Genomic DNA, 22,817 nt, shown 5'->3' with positions numbered 1-22,817 from the left:
CCAGATATCTCCACACTAGTGTAAATGCTGTACCTCAATTGTCTGACAGAATGAGATTTTGGATCCCCCCTCATTGTACTACGAAGGTAACACATTCTTAAAATTAAGAGTTGTTTAAAATTATTGGCCTATTTGAAAATTATCAAAGATTGTCCACAAGCATTATGTTTTCATTGTACCATAACACATTATGCAGTTTACATTTCCTATTTTTAGTTTTAGCATCTTATTCATCATGCACTTAAGTCAAAAATGTCCCAGTTAACTCAGACGCATCCAATGGTGCTCAATTTTATGTAAATTTTCAATGGTAAAGGTTGCAATATTACTACTATAACCCTCAACAAGTACTGAAAGATTTGATGGTACATCTCACCTATATGCACTCTGAAGTAAAAAAAGATATTCACAATATATTGTTAAGTTTTTGCTATATAAGCAATAAAGTTGCTAATTTTAACAAACTGCAGATTATAAAAAGCATTGCAATAGTATTGAAACAAAAAAGTGTTTCCAGCAGATTGGTACCAAAATGTTACAAATTTTAATCTAGTAATGAGACTTAGTTTGTAAAAAAATCTATATAGTTGGGCTACTGAAATCCTGAAAGCTAACAGTCAAAACATTTGCAAGTGTCAAACTAAAGACATGAAAAATAAAATAATTGAATAACACCAATACAATAAAATTAATTAAGTAATGCCATTTATAAAACATGCATGGCATGCACATCATGGATTTATTTGCTTATCCTTCTCAAATGACAACTAGAATGTTTTCCCCATATGGTATCATGCAACAGAAATCATACAATTGTCATTTGCATCAAATATTGCAACACTTTAAATGTTAACCAACATATTAAACAATTATCACTTTTTTGATTGCCCACAGCACAGCAAGAAGTTAGCACCTTCAGGAAAAATACTGGTGGATAAAATTAGCAAATAAACCTTCCTACTCTTCATTTTGCAAGGCAGTTTTGGAAATACTGGAACATCAGCACATGTACATTTCAAACTTTTTTGTTATAGCTACAGACATTCTATGATGATGGGAATTTAAAAAAAAAAACTCAATAATTGTAATTGCAAGGCAGTCGGGAGGAGGCCAGCATTGCGAGAGGGAAGCGGGTGCGTGATTACAAAGGGCGGCGGCAGCTTGGAGCAGCGGCAGTCAGGAGGAGGCCAGCTGCAGCAGGGGCAGAAAGTAAACAAAGAAGTAAAAATAAATCGAAGTGTTACATCACAGCCAAGCGGGTAAGTGATTGGCAGGTGGAATGGTGAGTGTTTTATCTTTTCTTTTTTTTTAAATCAGTAGGTAACCTTTGGCAGTGTTGCCAAATTCAGTTAATTTAAGGGTTAAGTCATGGCAGGAGAGCCCAGACCCATGTCATGCTCCTCCTGTGCTATGTAGGAAATCAGGAACGCTTCCAGTGTTCCTGACTACAGGAAGTGTGTCCAGCTGCAGCTCTTGACAGACTGCATTGCGGCACTGGAGTGGCGCATGGATTCACTCTGGAGCATCCGCGATGCTGAGGATGTCGTGAATAGCACGTTTAGTGAGTTGATCACACCGCAGGTAAAAGTTACTCAGGCAGATAAGGAATGGGTGACCAGCAGGAAGAGCAGGGGAAGGAAGGTAGTGCAGGGGTCCCCTGCGGTCATCTCCTTCCAAAACAGATGTACCGTTTTGGGTGCTGTTGGCGGAGATGGCTCATCAGGGGAAGGCAGCAGCAGCCAAGTTCATGGCACCATGGGTGATTCTGCTGCACAGGCGAGCAGGAAAAAGAGTGGGAAAGCTATAGTGATAGGGGATTCTATTGTAAGGGGAATAGACAGACGTTTCTGTGGCCGAAAACAAGACTCCAGGATGTTATGTTGTTTCCCTGGTGCAAAGGTCAAGGATGTCTTGGAGCTGCTGCAGGGCATTCTGGAGGGGGGAGAGTGAACAGCCAGCTGTTGTGGTGCATATCGGTACCAATGATATATGTAAAAAACAGAATGAGGTCCTACAAGCTGAATTTAGAGAGCTAGAAGTTAAATTAAAAAGAGTAGAACCTCAAAAGGTAGTAATCTCAGGAATGCTACCAGTGCCACGCGCTAGTCAAGAGTAGGAATAGTAGGATAGTTCAAATGAATACGTGGCTTGAGGAGTGGTGCAAGGGGGAGGGATTCAAATTCCTGAAATATTGGAACTGGTTCTGGGGGAGGTGGGACCAATACAAACCTAGAACCGATGTCCTAGGCGCTGTTGGGTAGGGGTTAAACTAATATGGCAGGGGGATGGGAATCAACACAGGGAGGCAGAGGGAAATAAAAAAGGGGCAGAAGCAAAAGATAAGGAGGAGAAAAACAAGAGTGGAGGGCAGAGAAATCAAGGGCAAAAATCAAAAAGGACCACATTACAACATAATACTAAAAGGACAAAGAGTATTAAAAAAACAAGCCTGAAAGCTCGGAGTCTCAATGCGAGGAACATTCGTAGTAAGGTGGATGAATTAACTGTGCAGATAGCTCTTAACAGATATGATGTAATTGGGATTACGGAGACATGGCTCCAGAGTAACCAAGGCTGGGAACTCAGCATCCAGGGATATTCAATATTCAGGAAGGAAAAGGAGGTGGGGTAGCGTTACTGGTTGAAGAGGAGATTAACGCAATAGTAAGGAAGGACATTAGCTTGGATGATGTGGAATCTATATGGGTAGAGCTGCGAAACACCAAAGGGCAGAAAACGTTCGTGGGAGTTGTGCACAGATCACCAAACAGTAGTAGAGAGGTTGGGGATGGCATCAAACAGGAAATTTTGGAAGCATGCAATAAGGGTACAGCAGTTATCATGGGTGACTTTAATCTACATATAGATTGGGCTAACCAAACTGGTAGCAGTACTGTGGAGAAGGATTTCCTGGAGTGAAAAAGGGATGGTTTTCTAGACTAGTATGTCAAGGAACCAACTAGAGGGCTGGCCATCCTAGTCTGGGTGATGTGTAATGAGAAAGGACTAATTAGCAATCTGGTCGTGCGAATCCCCTTGGGGAAGAGAGACCATCATATGGTAGAATTCTTCATTAAGCTGGAGACAGTTAATTCAGAGACTAGGGTCCTGAACTTAAAGAAAGATAACTTCGATGGTATGAGACGTGAATTGGCTCGAATAGACTGGCGAATTATACTGAGAGGGCTGACGGTGAATAGGAAATGGCAGACATTTAAAGATCACATGGATGAACTACAACAATTGTACATCCCTGTCTGGCATAAAAATAAAAAGGGGAAGGTGGCTCAACCATGGCTAACAAGGGAAATTAGAGATAGTGTTAAATCCAAGGAAGAGGCATATAAATTGGCCAGAAAAAGCAGCAAACCTGAGGACTGGGAGAAATTTCAAATCCAGCAGAGGAGGACAAATGGTTTAATTAGGAAAGGGAAAATAGAGTACCTGAGTTAGCTTGCAGGGAACCATAAAAACTGACTGCAAAAGCTTCGATAGATATGTGAAGAGAAAAAGATTAGTGAAGGCAAACGTAGGTCCCTTGCAGTCAGAATTAGGTGAATTCATAATGGGGAACAAGGAAATGGCAGACCAATTGAACAAATACTTTAGTTCTGTCTTCACTAAGGAAGACATTAATAACCTCCTGAAAATAATAGTGGGCCGGGGGTCTAGCGAGAAGGAGGAACTGAAGGAAATCCTTATTAGTCAGGAAATTGTGTTAGGGAAATTGATAAGATTGAAGGTCGATAAATCCCCAGAGCTTGATAGTCAGCATCCCAGAGTACTTAAGGAAGTGGCCCTGGAAATAGTGGATGCATTGGTGGTCATTTTCCAACATTCTATATAGACTCTGGATCAGTTTCAATGATTGGAGGGTAGCTAATGTAACCCCACGTTTTAATAAAGGAGGGAGAGAGAAAACAGGGAATTATAGACTGGTTAGCCGAACATCGGTAGTGGGGAAAATGTTGGAATCAATTATTAAAGATGTAATAGCAGCACATTTGGAAAGCAGTGACAGGATCGGTCCAAGTCAGCATGGATTTATGAAAGGGAAATCATGCTTGACAAATCTTCTAGAATTTTTTAAGGACGTAACTCATAGAGTGGACAAGGGAGAACCAGTGGATGTGGTGTATTTGGACTTTCAAAAGGCTTTTACCAAGGTCCAAAACAAGAGATTAGTATGCAAAATTAAAGCACATGGTATTGGGGTAATGTATTGACGTGGATAGAGAACTGGTTGGAAGACAGGAAGCAAAGAGTAGGAATAAACGGGTCCTTTTCAGAATGGCAGGCAGTGACTAGTGGGATACTGCAAGGTTCAGTGGTGGGACCCCAGCTATTTACAATATACATTAATGATTTAGACAAAGGAATTGAATGTAATATCTCCACGTTTGCAGATGACACTAAGCTGGGTGGCAGTGTGAACTGTGAGGAGGATGCTAAGAGGCTGCAGGATGACTTGGACAGGTTAGGTGAGTGGGCAAATGCATGGCAGATGCAGTATAATGTAGATAATTGTGAGTTTATCCACTTTGTTGGCAATAACAGGAAGGCAGAATATTATCTGAATGGTGACAGATTAGGAAAAGGGGAGGTGCAACAAGACCTGGGTGCCATGGTACATCAGTCATTGAAAGTTGGCATGCAGGTACAGCAGGCGGAGAAGGCAGCAAATGGCATGTTGGCCTTCATAGCGAGAGAATTTGAGTATAGGAGCAGGGAGGTCTTACTGCAGTTGTACAGGGCCTTGGTGAGGCCACACCTTGAATATTGTGTACAGTCTTGGTCTCCTAATCTGAGGAGGGACATTCTTGCTATTGAGGGAGTGCAGCGAAGGTTCACCAGACTGATTCCTGGGATGGCAGGACTGACATATGAAGACTGGATCTACTAGGCTTATATTCACTGGAATTTAGAAGAATGAGAGGGGATCTCATAGAAACATAAAATTCTGATGGGATTGGACAGGTTAGATGCAGGAAGAATGTTCCCAATATTGGGGAAGTCCAGAACCAGGAGGTTAGTGTCTAAGGATAAGGGGTAAGCCATTTAGGACCGAGATGAGGAAAAACTTCTTCACTCAGAATTGTGAACCTGTGGAATTCTCTACCACAGAAAGGTGTTGAGGTCAGTTCGTTAGATATAGTCAAAAGGGAGTTAGATGTGACCCTTATGGCTAAAGAGATCAAGGGGTATGGAGAGAAAGCAGGAATGTGATACTGAAGCTGCATGATCAGTCATGATCATATTGAATTGTGGTGCAGGCTCGAAGGGCCGAATGGCCTACTCCTGCACCCATTTTCAATATTTCTACGTGGCAGCAGCCATTTTTCTTTGCTGCCCATTGTATTTTGCCACTAGAGGTTTACAGTAATGCTACCTAACAATGCCGCTGGCAAAAATGATTTTGCATTGCTTATGCTTACTTCTATTAGAAGATCAAATGGAAAATGAAAATGTAGTCATAAAAGTAAGTTAGATTTAAAATGAAAGTATAATCATAAGATATGCCTGCTTTATTTTATATACGTGTGTTTAATATAGATACTTTTAGATTCTAAATTAAAACATTGTGTCCAGTATACATTTCAATTGTAACTGACTTGATGGCACTAATTATCCTTTTGACATAAATAGACATTGTGCTAACCTAACAAGCTTGGAATGAGGTTAGCTTTGAAGGTCATGTGGGTGTTGACAGAACAACATCTTGAAGGCTATTCGTCTTGCCAGATGCACAGGGGAACAGGAGGCTGAGACATACTTATGATGGTTAGATTTCTGCAAGCTTTATGCAACAGCAAGGATTATATTGATGAGACAAACATGATTCTACTATGGCATGGCCACATGATGTAACTATCAAGCTAAGGAATTATAGCTCCAATTAGTGAATGAACACAAGAACACGAGAACACATTTGGCCCTTCTATTGTGCTCCGCCATTCAATAAGATCGTGGCTGATATTCTACCTCAACTCTACCTTCCTACACGATCCTCATATCCCTTCATTCCCCCAAAATTATCGACCTCTGTCTTGAATATATTCAATGACTGAGCAGCCACAGCTCTCTGGTAGAAAATTCCAAAAATTCACAACCCTTTGAGTGAAGAAGTTTCTCCTCATTTCAGTCCTAAATGGCCGACCCCTGATTTGGAGACGGTGACCCCGTGTTCTAGATTCCCCAGCCAGGGGAAACATTTTCTCAGTGTTAACCCTGTCAAGCCCCTTAAGAATTTTATATGTTTCAATTAGATCATCTCTCATTCTTCTAAACTCTAAAGAATATAAGAACATAAGAATTAGGAACAGGAGTAGGCCATCTAGCCCCTCGAGCCTGCTCCGCCATTCAATAAGATCATGGCTGATCTGGTCGTGGACTCAGCTCCACTTATCTGCCCTCTCCCTGTAACCCTTAATTCCCTTATTGGTTAAAAATCTATCTATCTTTGACTTGAAAACATTCAATGAGCTAACCTCAACTGCTTCCTTGGGCAGAGAATTCCACAGATTCACAACCCTCTGGGAGAAGAAATTCTTTCTTAACTCGGTTTTAAATTGGCTCCTCTGTATTTTGAGGCTGTGCCCCCTAGTTCTAGTCTCCTCCACCAATGGAAACAACCTCTCTGCCTCTATCTTGTCTATCCCTTTCATGATTTTAAATGTTCCTATAAGATCACCCCTCATCCTTCTGAACTCCAATAAGTAAAGACCCAGTCTACTCAATCTATCATCATAAGGTAACCCCCTCATTTCTGGAATCAGCCTAGTGAATCGTCTCTGTACCCCTTCCAAAGCTAGTATATCCTTCCTTAAGTAAGGTGACCAAAACTGCACGCAGTACTCCAGGTGCGGCCTTACCAATACCTTATACAGTTGCAGCAAGACCTCCCTGCTTTTGTACTCCATCCCTCTCGCAATGAAGGCCAACATTCCATTCGCCTTCCTGATTACCTGCTGCACCTGCAAACTAACCTCTTGGGATTCATGCGCAAGGACCCCCCAGGTCCCTCTGCACCACAGCATGTTGTAATTTCTCTCCATTCAAATAATATTCCCTTTTACTGTTTTTTTCCCCAAGGTGGATGACCTCACACTTTCCGACATTGTATTCCATCTGCCAAACCTTAGCCCATTCGCTTAACCTATCCAAATCTCCTTGCAGCCTCTGAGTCCTCTACACAACCCGCTTTCCCACTAATCTTAGTGTCATCTGCAAATTTTGTTGCACTACACTCTGTCCCCTCTTCTAGGTCATCTATGTATATTGTAAACAGTTGTGGTCCCAGCACTGATCCCTGTGGCACACCACTAACCACTGATTTCCAACCGGAAAAGGACCCATTTATCCCGACTCTCTGCTTTCTGTTCGCCAGCCAATTCTCTATCCATGCTAATACATTTCCTCTGACTCCGCGAACCTTTATCTTCTGCAGTAACCTTTTGTGTGGCACCTTATCGAATGCCTTTTGGAAATCTAAATACACCACATCCATCGGTACACCTCTATCCACCATGTTCGTTATATCCTCAAAGAATTCCAGTAAGTTAGTTAAACATGATTTCCCTTTCATGAATCCATGTTGCGTCTGCTTGATTGCACTATTCCTATCTAGATGTCCTGCTATTTCTTCCTTAATGATAGTTTCAAGCATTTTCCCCACTACAGATGTTAAACTAACCGGCCTATAGTTACCTGCCTTTTGCCTGCCCCCTTTTTTTAAACAGAGGCATTACATTAGGTGCTTTCCAATCCGCTGGTACCTCCCCAAAGTCCACAGAATTTTGGTAGATTATAACGAATGCAACTGCTATAACTTCCGCCATCTCTTTTAATACCCTGGGATGCATTTCATCAGGACCAGGGGACTTGTCTACCTTCAGTCCCATTAGCCTGTCCAGCACTACCCCCCTCGTGATAGTGATTGTCTCAAGGTCCTCCCTTCCCACATTCCTGTGGCCTGCAAATTTTGGCATGGTTTTTGTGTCTTCCACTGTGAAGACGGAAGCAAAATAATTGTTTAAGGTCTCAGCCATTTCCACATTTCCTATTATTAAAACCCCCTTTTCATCTTCTAAGGGACCAACATTTACTTTAGTCACTCTTTTCCATTTTATATATCTGTAAAAGCTTTTACTATCTGTTTTTATGTTTTGCGCAAGTTTACCGTCGTAATCTATCTTCCCTTTCTTCATTGCTTTTTTAGTCATTCTTTGCTGTTGCTTAAAATCTTCCCAATCCTCTAGTTTCCCACTAACCTTGGCCACCTTATACGCATTGGTCTTTGATTTGATACTTTCCTTTATTTCCTTGGTTATCCACGGCTGGTTATCCCTTCTCTTGCCACCCTTCTTTTTCACTGGAATATATTTTTGTTGCGCACTATGAAAGAGCTCCTTAAAAGTCCTCCACTGTTCCTCAATTGTGCCACCGTTTAGTCCTTGTTTCCAGTCTACTTTAGCCAACTCTGCCCTCATCCCACTGTAGTCCCCTTTGTTTAAGCATAGTACGCTTGTTTCTGACACAACTTCCTCATCCTCAATCTGTATTACAAATTCAACCATATTGTGATCACTCATTCCGAGAGGATCTTTTACTAAGAGCTCGTTTATTTTTCCTGTCTCATTACACAGGACCAGATCTAAGATGGCTTGCTCCCTTGTAGGTTCTGTTATATACTGTTCTAAGAAACAATCCCGTATGCATTCTATGAATTCCTCCTCCAGGCTACCCCGTGCGATTTGATTTGACCAATCGATATGTAGGTTAAAATCCCCCATGACTACTGCCGTTCCTTTTTCACATGCCTCCATTATTCCCTTGATTATTGCCCGCCCCACCGTGAAGTTATTATTTGGCCTAGTCCATTCAATCACTCCTCATAGGGCAATCCCCTCATCCCAGAAACTAGTCGAAGGCACTCCCTCTAAGGTAAATATGATTTCCTTAGGTAAGGAGACCAGAACTGTACACTACACTCCAGGTGTGGCCTCATCAATGTCTTGTATAATTGTAGTAAGACTTTTTTTTTACTCTTCTACTCTAATCCATTTATAACAAAAGCCAAGAAAATATTTGCTTGTTGTATCTGCATGTTTACATGAAACTGTGATTCATGTACAAGACAACACAGGTCCCTCTGAATGCAAATGTTTCCCAGTCTCACCATTCAAAAAATATTCTGCTTTTTTGTTTTTCCTACCAAACTGGATAACTTCACACTTCCCCACGTTGTATTCCATTTGCCATGTTCTTGCCCACTCAGTCAACCTGTCTATATCTCTCTACAGATTGCTCACAGCTTACTTTCCCACCCAACTTTGTATCATCAGCAAACTTGAATACGCTTCATCCAAGTCATTAAAATAGATTGTAAATAGCTGAGGCCCAAGCACTGATTCTCGAAGTACCCCGCTAGTTACAATCTTCTCAACCCATTTAATCCTACTCTCTGTTTTCTGTCCATTAACCAATCCTCAATCCATGCTAATATATTACCCCCAATCCCATGAGTCCTAATTTTGTGTAATAACCTCTTGTGTGGCACTTTATCAAATGCCTTTTGAAAATCCAAACACACTACATCCACTAGTTCCCCCTTATCCACCAACTAGTTACATTTTCAAAAATCTCCAACAGATTTGTCAAACACGATTTCCCTTCATAAAACCATGTTGACTCTGCCTAATCATTTCTCAGTGCTCTGTTACCACGTCCCTAATAATAGATTCTAGCATTTTTTCTACTACTGATGTCAGGCTAACTGGCCGATAGTTATCCGTTTTTCTCTATCTCCTTTCTTAAATAGCGGGGTTATGTTTGCTACCTTCAATCGTTGGGGACTGTTCTAGGATCTAGGGAATTCTGGAAGATTAATACCAGTGCATCCACTATCTCTGCAGCTCCTCTTTTAAATCCCTTGGATGCAGGTAATCAGACCCTGCGACGAAAAAGCTGACAGCTAAAACCAAGTTAGAACATCTTCTGGTGCCTCCTGGGCTTGGTAAATACATGTCTGTATAGTTTATGGACACGGCTTGTTAGATGGAGAAACTTATTATATAACTATAATATTACTTTTGTAGAATCTCTTATGTTATATTATTGTAGAATCTACGGGGCCAAGTTTCGGCCTGAGTTGCTCCTGTTTTTTTGGAGCAACTGGTTTAGAATGGAGTATCTTAGAAATTGCAATTCTCGGCATTTAGTTTGCTTCAGTTCTAGTCAGTTAGAACAGTTTCAGTTTGGAACAGATTTCTTTTTTCAAAAGGGGGCGTGTCCTGCCACTTATGCCCGTTTTGAAAATTTAGGCAGTGAAAACTTGCTCCAAACTACCTTAGAATGGAGTAAGTGTAGATTTTTGTACGCTCAGAAAAACCTTGCCTACACTTAGAAAATCAGGCGTAGGTTACAAATCAGGTGTAGGGAATGGGGGGGGAGCGGGGGAAAAGGGAAGTTTACAAACATTAAACACTTCAGCTTTAAAAATAAAGAGCCATCTTCAATAATAAATGATAAATACAACAATAAATCAACCAATAAATCAATTTTAAAAAAATGAAAAATTAAAAATTTGTTAAAAAAATCAATAAATAAAACATTTTCTACTTACCGACTGCAGCACCGGAAGCCCTCCAATAGCGTGCTGGGACTGGCCCCCCTGTCTGTGTGTGTCTCTCTCTGATAGCGAGGGGAGGGAGAGAGACAGAGAGCAAAAGAGAGAGAAGGGAGAGAGAGAGAGAGAGAGAGAGAGAGAGAGAGAGAGAGAGAGAGAGAGAGAGAGAGAGAGAGAGAGGAGGCCCAAGAATTCGGGAGGGGTCTGCCCCCAGCACCGGAGTTAAAGGTAGGTGGCCGGGGGTCGGGTCAGGTCCGGTCCTGGGGGAGGGGGGGAGTGGGAGTCGGGTCGGGGGGGGCGAGTCGAGTCGGGTCGGGGGGGTCCGGGGGGTGGGGGAGCGGGAGTCGGGCCGGGGGGGGGGTCGGGTCGAGTCGGGTCAGGGGGGGGTTCGGGTCGAGCGGGGTCGAGGGGGAGTCAGAGCGGGAGCTGGGGGGTTTGGGAGAGCCAGCTGAAGGGAGGAAGCAGGAGCTGGGTGTGGGAGATGCAGCCTGATCCACGCCTCCCCAGTGAGCCCATTCGGCCAGGGCTATGGGCGTTGTGCTTGGGCCCCTCCCACACAGTTTTGGGCGCCTGGAGCTACTGCACATGCGCGCCCACTGTAGCGTGCCTGTGCAGAGGTCCCGGCACTTTTTTCAGCGCAGGGACTTGGCTCCGCCCCCCCCCCCCACCCACTTCTCGTGCTGCGCCGCGCCCAGCTCCAGAGGACATGCAGGGAGCCGGAGAATCTAAGTATTTTTTAGGCACACTTTCGGGCGCGAAAAACGGGCGTCCAGGTCGAGGCTGCGCCGTTCTAGGCGTGGCCCGAAACTTAGGCCCCACATGTTAAAAATAAAGCCTTACCTCAGGGGGATTAAGGTCTGTGGAGTGTTTAATTTAATGTCTCGGATGTAACTAGAAATAAGCGTGAAAGCTAACCTTCCGACAGAAAGCTTACCATAGAAGGAACAAGATAAAATATAGAAGATTTGATATTGCTGTGGGGGAGGGATATGTGACTTATTCAAATGAAATCTATTTCTTAATAATTACTTTATTGCCATGTAATCAATGTGCAATAACCTATAAAAGCAGAATTGAATGTAGTGTGGACAATGTGGAGTAGTACCTAAATATTTGCTACCACTAGTGGTAACCACAACTTAGTCAGTAGTCACTTGCATTATCCATATTCCAAACACAAGCTTGCAGGGAAGATCAGCTTGTTTCAGTGTTATGAACATTCAAGACCTCTAATTGCAGATTCATATCATTATTCCCTGGTGTTTAAAAACAAAACAAATCTGAATACATTGTGGGTAAAACAAAATACAATTTGCCACTATACTACCTTAAATACTTCTGCACCTGGTATTCCTGGTACAGGCTCTTGAGTGTAGGACAGATTCTGTTCTGCAAATAATTCTTTTACTGCTATTTTAGATACTTCCACGCCAACAACAGTGTGTCCTTGGTCAGCAAGCCTACAAACAATTAACAAAATAAAGAGGCATGATCATTTAGGAGGAAAGAAAGAACAAACTTGCATTTATATACATATTTTGTGTCCTCAGGATGTTCCAAATTGGCTGTGAAGCAGTTACCAAGTTCTTTTGGGGATGCAGTCATGGTTATAATGTGGGGAAATGCAGCAGTCAATTTACACACATCAAGGTCCCACAAACAGCAATGAAATAACTGACCAGTTCATCTGTTTCAATGATATAACAAGGACCACTAACTCTCCATTTGGTCTAACAATGGAATCGTCTAACTCAAGGGAAGAAAAAATCACTCCTCATCGCACATAATTCCCCTCCCTTTCTACCAGGTGTATCCAACTTCAGTTTCCCGTGTCCATTTGCATGCAAGTTTTGGCGGTCACTCTGATCCGAGCCCATCACTCCTATTTAGCTCATGTAGTTTAGTGTCAAATTATGTTTGAGAGCGCTCCAGTGAAACACCTTGGGATGTTTTACTACATTAAAAAGGCACTATATAAATCTAATTTGTTGTTTTTACTTTGGTAAGCAATATTCAAAAGTGTCTAAAATTATTTGTCGAGAGTGAATTCTCTGAAGTTGTCCTCCTTCCATTTGGGATCACAGTTAAGTAAAAAAACATGCATAAGATCAGCACCTCTCCATATAACCTCTTCATAATACAAAAATATAAAGAAACGCTCAACCATATTAAACGCATTGGGGTAAAGTTTCTACATTGGACGCAATCGGCTATGCAGCTACAATTTGCGCTGGTTTTATGAAGAGTTTTTTTCCCCCTTGAGTTTCCGCTCACTCATTTGCATCTCGACGAATGCACAATCTGCCATGAACCAGTGCAATCGGGCAGCATTTTAAAATGTAATTTAAAAACAATTCTTGATATACAAGAGTGATAACTTGGTGCAGTTTAATTAATACAGCTGAAAATGTTTTTTTTCCACAAAATATAAGCACTTTTAAATCACTGTGCCAATCCACCACCTGTGAGTAACTCAATTTTAAATGACTGAAAATGATTTAATAAAATATACAGAACCATTTGTTAGTTATATTGGGCTACAGTAATCAGTTTTAGTAAATTTTAAAAAAAATTTACATTCAAAAGCTTTTAACACATGTCCATTAATGTCCTCGAGCCCAAAAGAACCAGCTTAATTTTTAGAGGTTCCTCAAAGGCCTGCAAACAAGCGCAATTAGCGGAAACTCCCAATGGTGATTAATTCATCCTGGGGGACATGGCCAGGTTTGTGGGCATGTGGAAACGGGATTTGTCCTAAATGTAATTTGTGCTTACAATTCTGCAATCTTTTACACAGATTATGCTGATTTCAGGTGAATTGTGCTGAAAAAGCTAGTGCAACTGAAACTCTACCCCATTATTTACAAAAATGTTATTAAGCATACAGTACACTCTTAATTCAAAATTAGTCAATTCAAATAATCTGATAATTCAAGTCTTGTTGCATTAAATGTGCTGCTTGCTGTGTTATTTATGTTGCTTAATTCAAGCCATTGGGTAATTTAACTTCTTGAAGGCAAAACAAAATATTTAATTATTCGGAGTATCCGAGGAGATTGAAGACGTCTAAGTAAAATGTACAAACTCAATTAGAAAAAAAAAAATCAGAATTATCTCGTTGGTCTTTTTATATCAAAGACATAAATAGATATTCATAAACAGGACAATGGCCCGGAATTTGCAGTCAGCGGCGACGCAAAGGCGTTCGTTGCTTGCCCTAAAGTAAACTGGGTAATAATACAGGGGATTGTCCGGGTTATAAAGCCACTGTTATTCTGGTGAATCTGCAAGGCGAATACATCCTTTCCAATGTGCAATACCCAAATCTGAATGCAGTACTCCAGATGGGGTCTTACCAAGGTTCTGTACAACTGAAGCATAACTTCCTCCCTTTATATTCCAGCCTGCTGGAGATAAAAGCCAGCATTCCATTACCCTTTTGAATTACTTTTTGTACTTGTGCATTAGCTCAGAGATAGCTGCACTCCTCCATGTCGACATTGACCAGTCTGGCATGATGCCACCTTGGTGCCAGAGTAAGGACATCAATGAAAGGGTGCAGAACATTCTGCGGGGGAGAGGGGAGGGGGACGGGGAAGAGCCAGAAGTCATGGTCCATGTGATAACCAACAACATTGGGCTCACGTTTCGGCCTGAGTTGCTCCTATTTTTTTTGGAGCAACTAGTTTAGAATGGAGCCATCTTAGAAATTGCAATTCTCGGCATTTAGTTTGCTCCAGTTCTAGTGAGTTAGAATAGTTTCATTGTAGAACAGATTGTTTTTTTCAAAAGGGGGCGTGTCCAGCCACTTACGACTGTTTTGCAAGTTTAGGCAGCGAAAACTTACTCCAAACTAACTTAGAATGGAGTAAGTGTAGATTTTTGTACGCTCAGAAAAACCTTGCCTACACTTATAAATCAGGCGTAGGGAACGAGAGATGGGGGGGGGGGGCGGAGGAGGAAGGGGGATTTACAAGCATTAAACACATCACTTTTACAAATAAAGAGCCATCAATAATAAATGATAAATAAATCAATAAATCAATCCAAAAAAAATAAAATAAAAAATCAAATAAATAAAAAATTAACTTTCTTCTCACCGACTGCAGTACCGGGAGCCCTCCAACAGCGTGCTGGAATGGCCCCCACTCCCCCCAGTGTCTCTCTCTCTGTCTTTGTCAGTGTCTCTCTGTGTTTTTGACAGCGAGGGGTGGGGGGAGAGGAGAAGGGACAGGGGGTGGGGGCGGGAGAGGGAGGGTGAGAGGAGAGGGGAGGGGGGGTGAAGAGGAGAGGGGAGTGGGAGGGGGAGGGAGCCAAAGAGGAGGGGGAGGGGCTGAACGGGGGAGAGGGAGAGAGAGAGGGGCTGAACGGGGGGACAGGACGGGGGGGGGGGGGGGGGGAGAAAGGAGAGGGGCTGAACCGGGGTGCGGGGGGCTGAACGGGTCACGCGCCGCCGGTTCCAAGGAGGACTTTGGGGGACGTCGGGTGGGGCCTGCCCCCAGCGAGAGGCCAGGCGGGCGGGCCCCACTGCCGACGAGGTAAGATGTATCAGGCCCCTCGGCCCGGGATAGGGGCGACGTCCCTTCAGCCTGGGATAGTGTCCTCGCCCGGAGACAGGACGGGATGGGAGGGCCGGGGGCCACTGCGCACGCGTGCAGCTGCCGGCACTGTTTTTGGGGATGGCTATAAGCTCCGCCCCCAGCAGCTTTTGCTGCGCCGCGCCGAGCTGGAAACGGGCCTACAGATTTCAGAGAATCGCGAAGTAAGTATTGGCGCAATTTTTGTTCTTCAACTTAGGCGGGCCTCTCCGATGTGCGCCGTTCTAGCGGGGGTCCGAAACTTGTGCCCATTGGGAGGAAGAGGGTTGAGGTAAATATGAAAACCAAAACTGCACGCAGTATTCCAGGTGTGGCCTCACCAATACCTTATATAGCTGTAGCAAGACTTCTCGGCTTTTATACTCCATCCCCTTTGCAATAAAGGCCAAGATACCATTGGCCTTCCTGATCACTTGCTGTACCTGCATACTATCCTTTTGTGTTTCATGCACAAGTACTCCCAGGTCCTGCTGCACTGCGGCACATTGCAATCTTTCTCCATTTAAATAATAACTTGCTCTTTGATTTTTTTTCTGCCCAAGTGCATGACCTCACACTTTCCAACATTATACTCCATCTGCCAAATTTTTGCCCACTCACTTAACCTGTCTATGTCCTTTTGCAGATTTTATGTGTCCTCCTCACACATTGCTTTTCCTCCCACCTTTGTATCGTCAGCAAACTTGGCTACGTTACACTCAGTCCCTTCTTCCAAGTCTTTATAGATTGTAAATAGTTGGGGTCCCAACACTGATCCCTGCGGCACCCCATTAGTTACTGGTTACCAACCAGAGAATGAACCATTTATCTCGACTCTCTGTTAGTTAGCCAATCCTCTATCCATGCTAATATATTAACCCCAACCCAGTGAACTTTTTATCGAAGGCTTTGGAAAGGGTACAGAAGAGATTTATTAGAATTATTCTGGGACTGAGGGATTACAGTTATGTGGATAGACTAAAGAAGCTAGGGTTGTTTTCCTTGGAGTAGAGATGGTCAAGAGGAGATTTGATAGAGGGTTTAAAATCATGAAGGATTTAGAGAGAATTAATATAGAGAAATTGTTTCCAATGGCTGAAGGGTCGATAACAGGAGGGCACAGATTGAAGGAAAGGGAAAACATCTTTATGCAACAAGTGGTTAGGATTTGGAATGCATTACCTGATAGGGTGGTGGATACAGATTCAATAGTAGCCTCCAAAGAGAATTGAACAAATACTTGAAGAAAAAAAAAATTGCAGGGGAGTGGGACTAATTGGATTGCTCTTTGAAAGAGGTGGTGCAGATTGGATGAGACAAATGGCATCCTTCTATGCTGTACATAGAAACATAGAAAATAGGTGCAGGAGCAGGCCATTCAGCCCCTCCAGCCTGCACCGCCATTCAATGAGTTCATGGCTGAACATGAAACTTCAGTACCCCCTTCCTGCTTTCTCGCCATAACCCTTGATCCCCTGAGTAGTAAGGACTTCATCTAACTCCCTTTTGAATATATTTAGTGAATTGGCATCAACTACTTTCTGTGGTAGAGAATTCCACAGGTTCACCACTCTCTGGGTGAAGAAGTTTCTCCTCATCTCGGTCCTAAATGGCTTACCCCTTATCCTCAGACTGTGACCCCTGGTTCTGGACTTCCCCAACATTGGGAACATTCTTCCTGCATCTAACCTGTCTAAACCCGTCAGAATTTTAAACGTTTCTATGAGGTCCCCTCTCATTCTTCTGAACTCCAGTGAATACAAGCCCAGTTGATCCAGTCTTTCTTGATAGGTCAGTCCCGCCATCCCGGGAATCAGTCTGGTGAATCTTCGCTGCACTCCCTCAATAGCAAGAATGTCCTTCCTCAAGTTAGGAGACCAAAACTGTACACAATACTCCAGGTGTGGCCTCACCAAGGCCCTGCACAACTGTAGCAACACCTCCCTGCCCCTGTACTCAAATACCCTCGCTATGAAGGCCAACATGCCATTTGCTTTCTTAACCGCCTGCTGTACCTGCATGCTAACCTTCAATGACTGATGTACCATGACACCCAGGTCTCGTTGCACCTTCCCTTTTCCTAATCTGTCACCATTCAGATAATAGTCTGTCTCTCTGTTTTTACCACCAAAGTGGATAACCTCACATTTATCCACATTATACTTCATCTGCCATGCATTTGCCCACTCACCTAACCTATCCAAGTCACTCTGCAGCCTAATAGCATCCTCCTCGCAGCTCACACTGCCACCCAACTTAGTGTCATCCGCAAATTTGGAGATACTGCATTTAATCCCCTCGTCTAAATCATTAATGTACAATGTAAACAGCTGGGGCCCCAGCACAGAACCTTGCGGTACCCCACTAGTCACTGCCTGCCATTCTGAAAAGTACCCGTTTACTCCTACTCTTTGCTTCCTGTCTGACAACCAGTTCTCAATCCACGTCAGCACACTACCCCCAATCCCATGTGCTTTAACTTTGCACATTAATTTCTTGTGTGGGACCTTGTCGAAAGCCTTCTGAAAGTCCAAATATACCACATCAACTGGTTCTCCTTTGTCCACTTTACTGGAAACATCCTCAAAAAATTCCAGAAGATTTGTCAAGCATGATTTCCCTTTCACAAATCCATGCTGACTTGGACCTATCATGTCACCATTTTCCAGATGCACTGCTATGACATCCTTAATAATTGATTCCATCATTTTACCCACTACTGAGGTCAGACTGACCGGTCTATAATTTCCTGTTTTCTCTCTCCCTCCTTTTTTAAAAAGTGGGGTTACATTGGCTACCCTCCACTCCATAGGAACTGATCCAGAGTCAATGGAATGTTGGAAAATGACTGTCAATGCATCCGCTATTTCCAAGGCCACCTCCTTAAGTACTCTGGGATGCAGTCCATCAGGCCCTGGGGATTTATCGGCCTTCAATCCCATCAATTTCCCCAACACAATTTCCCGACTAATAAAGATTTCCCTCAGTTCCCCCTCCTTACTAGACCCTCTGACCCCTTTTATATCCGGAAGGTTGTTTGTATCCTCCTTAGTGAATATCGAACCAAAGTACTTGTTCAATTGGTCTGCCATTTCTTTGTTCCCTGTTATGACTTCCCCTGATTCTGACTGCAGGGGACCTACGTTTGTCTTTACTAACCTTTTTCTCTTTACATACCTATAGAAACTTTTGCAATCCGCCTTAATGTTCGCTGCAAGCTTCTTCTCGTACTCCATTTTCCCTGCCCTAATCAAACCCTTTGTCCTCCTCTGCTGAGTTCTAAATTTCTCCCAGTCCCCAGGTTCGCTGCTATTTCTGGCCAATTTGTATGCCACTTCCTTGGCTTTAATACTATCCCTGATTTCCCTAGATAGCCACGGTTGAGCCACCTTCCCTTTTTTATTTTTACGCCAGACAGGAATGTACAATTGTTGTAATTCATCCATGCGGTCTCTAAATGTCTGCCATTGCCCATCCACAGTCAACCCCCTAAGTATCATTCGCCAATCTATCCTAGCCAATTCACGCCTCATACCTTCAAAGTTACCCTTCTTTAAGTTCTGGACCATGGTCTCTGAATTTACTGTTTCATTCTCCATCCTAATGCAGAAATCCACCATATTATGGTCACTCTTCCCCAAGGGGCCTCGCACAATGAGATTGCTAATTAATCCTCTCTCATTACACAACACCCAGTCTAAGATGGCCTCCCCCCTAGTTGGTTCCTCAACATATTGGTCTAAATCTGAAAATTTTGCTTTTTGCCTTGCACCATCATCCCTTTTGTCAGTTAATCACTCTTGCCTTCCACCCTATCATCCTTTTGTTCTTTACTTCACTCCTCTCTCACCCCAACTTTCCCCACCTCTGTACTAGCTTATAAACGGTTACATCTGTAATATTTTCTAGTTAATGACGAAAGGACACCGACCTAAAATGTTAATTCTGTTTCTCTCTCTCCTCAGCAGGTCAGGCAGCATCTGTGTATTTCCAGCATATTTCCAGTTTGATCAATTGTAAAAACATTTTAAAATTTAATTTGCGATTAGGAACTTACTTACCATTTCATATCTAATGACTTTCCACAGAGTGGGATAAAAATACAGATTTGCTTCCTTCCGTTTAGAATGGTGTCCAAGTGTTTCTGCAACAATCTACAAAAATAAAACAGTTTAAAAAGGATCAAATATAATTGGACAGTTACAACCAATTCTGAATTACCATGTTATCTTTTGAAGCAGAGGTCTTATTAAACTGTCCAAATCAAGGAACATCATGATGGTTCAGTGAATTAATGTATCCAGTGGGTAAATGACTGAACCATGCTGACCAGAAGGTCCCAGTTTTGGAGATAGAATGTAAAAAGGGAACTGCGTGTAAAATGGATTGGCGGGCAATGGCAGCAGTCAGCGGAGGAAAAACAATGCAAGAGCATAAAGATCAGAAAAGTATGTGCACTGATGAAACATCAAAAGGAACATTGTGTAACTCCCTCTACATTGTTTATTTTTAGATCTTTTATCGAGTTATTCTTGAACTGACAAAATATAATTCTTTTTGAAACCTTTAATTAGCTCAAGAATACCTGAATTAAAAAAATTTGAAAAAAAGCAATAACTTACATTTTATATAATGCCTTTAACATAGTCAAACATCCCAAGACGCTTCACAGAGTGCATCAAACAAAATTTGACGCTGAGCTACATAAAGGAGATATTAGGACAGATAGTCAAAGATGTAGCTTTTAAGGAGCATCTTAAAGGAGGAGAGAGGGGTCAGAGGCAGAGTTTTAAGGAGTGAATTTCAGAGTTTAGAGCCTAGGCAGCTGAAAGCATGGCCACCAATGGTGGCGCAAATAATGTAGGAGAAGCGCACGAAGCCAGAATTGGAGTGCCAATTGTTTCGAGTGGTTGACTGATTGCCGAAATACGAAAAAAATTCTTGCAGATAATGGTGAACCTGCATAATGGCACCTTGGATAATGGTTTCACTACAAATACTGCCAGGGTGGCAACAAAAGGAGTGTTCTATGTTATTGTCATTATTCTAAAAACAGGCACATTCATACAACTGCTTTGTACATATTACCTGCATCCATTGATATACTACACACTATACTAAAGCTGTAACTGATTATATATTATATATTTAAAAAAAAAAAATCACATGGGAGCTGTTATGCACTGAGACAAGAGAAATGAAGGATTTTAATTTTATGTCTTTAATAATAAAATGTTTTGAGTGCATACCGTCTGGTCAAGACAATTGTCATGTATGTAGACCATGTATACTAACTGTATAGTCATATAAGGTGTGCCACCAGAGGGTACTGCAATGGGAGACCTGAGGGATATAGGTGTGCAGGGCTCAGTGTAAAAGGCTGCTCACCATGCTTGTGCTTCACTCTGGAGTTACAATAAATGGGACTAAGGTCACAACAGCTCAAGTACAATACTAGGCCTCGTGGAGTCATTCATCAGAGTATTAAAGACATAACTACTGGCGACGAGATTACAAATTTTCATGCAAAAATGATTAACATTGGTGCATTAGAAAAGTTCTCAGAGGGTGAAGATTGGGAAGCCTTTACAGAGCGGCTCGACCAATATTTCGTAGCAAACGACCTGGTAGGCGATGATTGGGCCATGCTGGCAGATAAGCACAGAGCCAGCCTGTTGACCAGTTGTGGGCCCACGGTCTACGGCCTCGTCAGGGACTTGCTTGCACCAGAGAAAACAACGACCAAGTCATATGAGGAGCTGAAAGTGCTAATTCGGGACCAATTCAAACCGAAGGAGAGCATCCTCACCGGCAGGCATCGATTTTATACACACCGCCGCCCTGAGGGCCAGGAAATCGCAAAGTACGCTGTCGACCTCAGGAAGCTGGCAGGACCGCGTGATTTCGACGCATCCCTCACCGATGCTTTGCGGGACGTCTTCGTAATTGGCATTGGTCATGAGGCCCTTCTTCACAGGCTACTGTCTGCCGAAACCACCATCACTCTGCAGAAAGCCATCAGCATCAGCCAGGCGTTCATGACCTCAAGCTACAGCTCCAAGCAGATGACGACTCACTCTCAGGATTCAAACCCGGCAAGTACTGTAAATAGGCAGAACTGTTGAATGTGAATCTGCCCAGAGCAGAGCATACAGGCCCCCCCACCCCACCCCGCCCCGCCGAGTCCTTTAACTCAGAGTCCGCCGAGGGGTGCAAATGTTAAGTTCAGTAGCACCATTCTCGCGCTGCGGAGGTAATCACAGGGCTCATCAGTGTCGGTTCAGAGACTATGTGTGCAAAGGCTGTAGCACCTCCAACGAATGTGCAAAAGAGCTGTGACTCACTACGTGGAAGAGGAGTCAGCAGATGGCTGTGAATCCAGCGCGGATTACGAAGAGATGGCTAGGGAGGCAGCTCAGTCCCAGGATAAAGTGTATGGAGTATATACCTGCACCACAGATTGTCCTCCAGTGATAATGGAAGTTGAGATAAATGGCGTTCCAGTCTTCATGGAAGTGGACACGGGGGTGAGTCAATCAGTAATGAGCCAAGAAGCCTTTGAGAGGCGATGGAACGATCAAACTGAATGACCCAAGCTGGTCCCGGTTCAGGCAAAGCTGCGCACCTACACCAAGGAACTGATAGCAGTTGTTAGTCGTGAGGATGTAAGTGTATCCCATGATGGTGCGGTGCACAATTTACCATTGTGGATTGTTTCAGGTGATGGACCAAAGCTACTTGGAAGAAGATGGATGGGGAAGATTCATTGGAACTGGGAAGACTTCATCCCTCCAGCGATCGATGTACCCAGTGCCCAGACCTTTGGTTGGACCAGGCACCAGAGAGCAGATCCGCGCAGCCCCCGAGGCACAGACCGCTCATCACGACTGCGTGGCGATGATCCGGCTGAGACGACCCAAACGCACCTTCCCGGTTTCAGTGGCAGGACTCCTGGGGAGGAAGATTGGATCAGAGGGCGCCTTCCCAGCTTCAGTGGCAGAATCCCTGGGAAAGAAGATCGCAGCAGTCGACATCACGGACAGGGAAAAGATGCCGTCCAAACTACGAGGTGCAGCGCAAATGGAGCAATGACACTTGGTTTCACGCAAGGAAGACAATTGGGGTAAAAGTAGTAAGGCCATTTTAAAAGGAGGCCAGCAACCCGCCATTTTTGAATGAACTGCTTGAAATTGGTAACCAATGTAAAAGTCCAGTTGTAACAAGCAAAATGTTGTTGAGCGATGTCGGGTGCAAATTGCAATCAGCCAATGTAGCGGGCGAACACGGTCGTATACAGCTCCAGTGAGCTACCCAATGCTGTAGCCTGCGTCCCTGGGACCAGAACGATGTATCATAAAGTGTCCCCACAGCGGACAAAAGTAGACAAACCATAGAGTAAACGATCCCCGGAGAGCAGAGGCACTGGTAGCGATAACCTGCCTCAGATCGGTTTAACATTGCAGGCACCTGATGGCATGAACTGCGACGGGCCAGAAACAGTAAACTGCGACTATGCTCGCAATCGGCTACCGTCGCCCACCACCCGGGTGGTAAAGCCGTGGCCCACAAACCCACTCGCCACCAGAGCGAAGGGTCACCCGCAACGGCTTCTC

General features: G+C 43.5%; 1 protein-coding gene across 3 annotated transcripts in view; it reads right to left on the bottom strand.

The window, feature by feature from the left end:
- Positions 1 to 22,817, bottom strand: part of LOC139264347 (probable thiopurine S-methyltransferase) — a 70,711-nt gene that overhangs the window by 23,379 nt on the left and 24,515 nt on the right. For all 3 annotated transcript variants that reach the window (XM_070880640.1, XM_070880641.1, XM_070880639.1), the window contains exons 3-4: positions 19,266 to 19,358; positions 11,955 to 12,087 (exon numbers count right to left, since the gene is read on the bottom strand). In XM_070880640.1, the coding sequence (XP_070736741.1) occupies positions 11,955 to 12,087; positions 19,266 to 19,358 (226 nt within the window). The remainder of the gene's footprint in view (positions 1 to 11,954; positions 12,088 to 19,265; positions 19,359 to 22,817) is intronic.

This window comes from Pristiophorus japonicus, chromosome 5 (genome assembly GCF_044704955.1).
Source record: "Pristiophorus japonicus isolate sPriJap1 chromosome 5, sPriJap1.hap1, whole genome shotgun sequence".
NCBI classification, from domain to species: domain Eukaryota; kingdom Metazoa; phylum Chordata; class Chondrichthyes; family Pristiophoridae; genus Pristiophorus; species Pristiophorus japonicus.
This window is presented reverse-complemented; position numbering and strand designations above follow the sequence as displayed.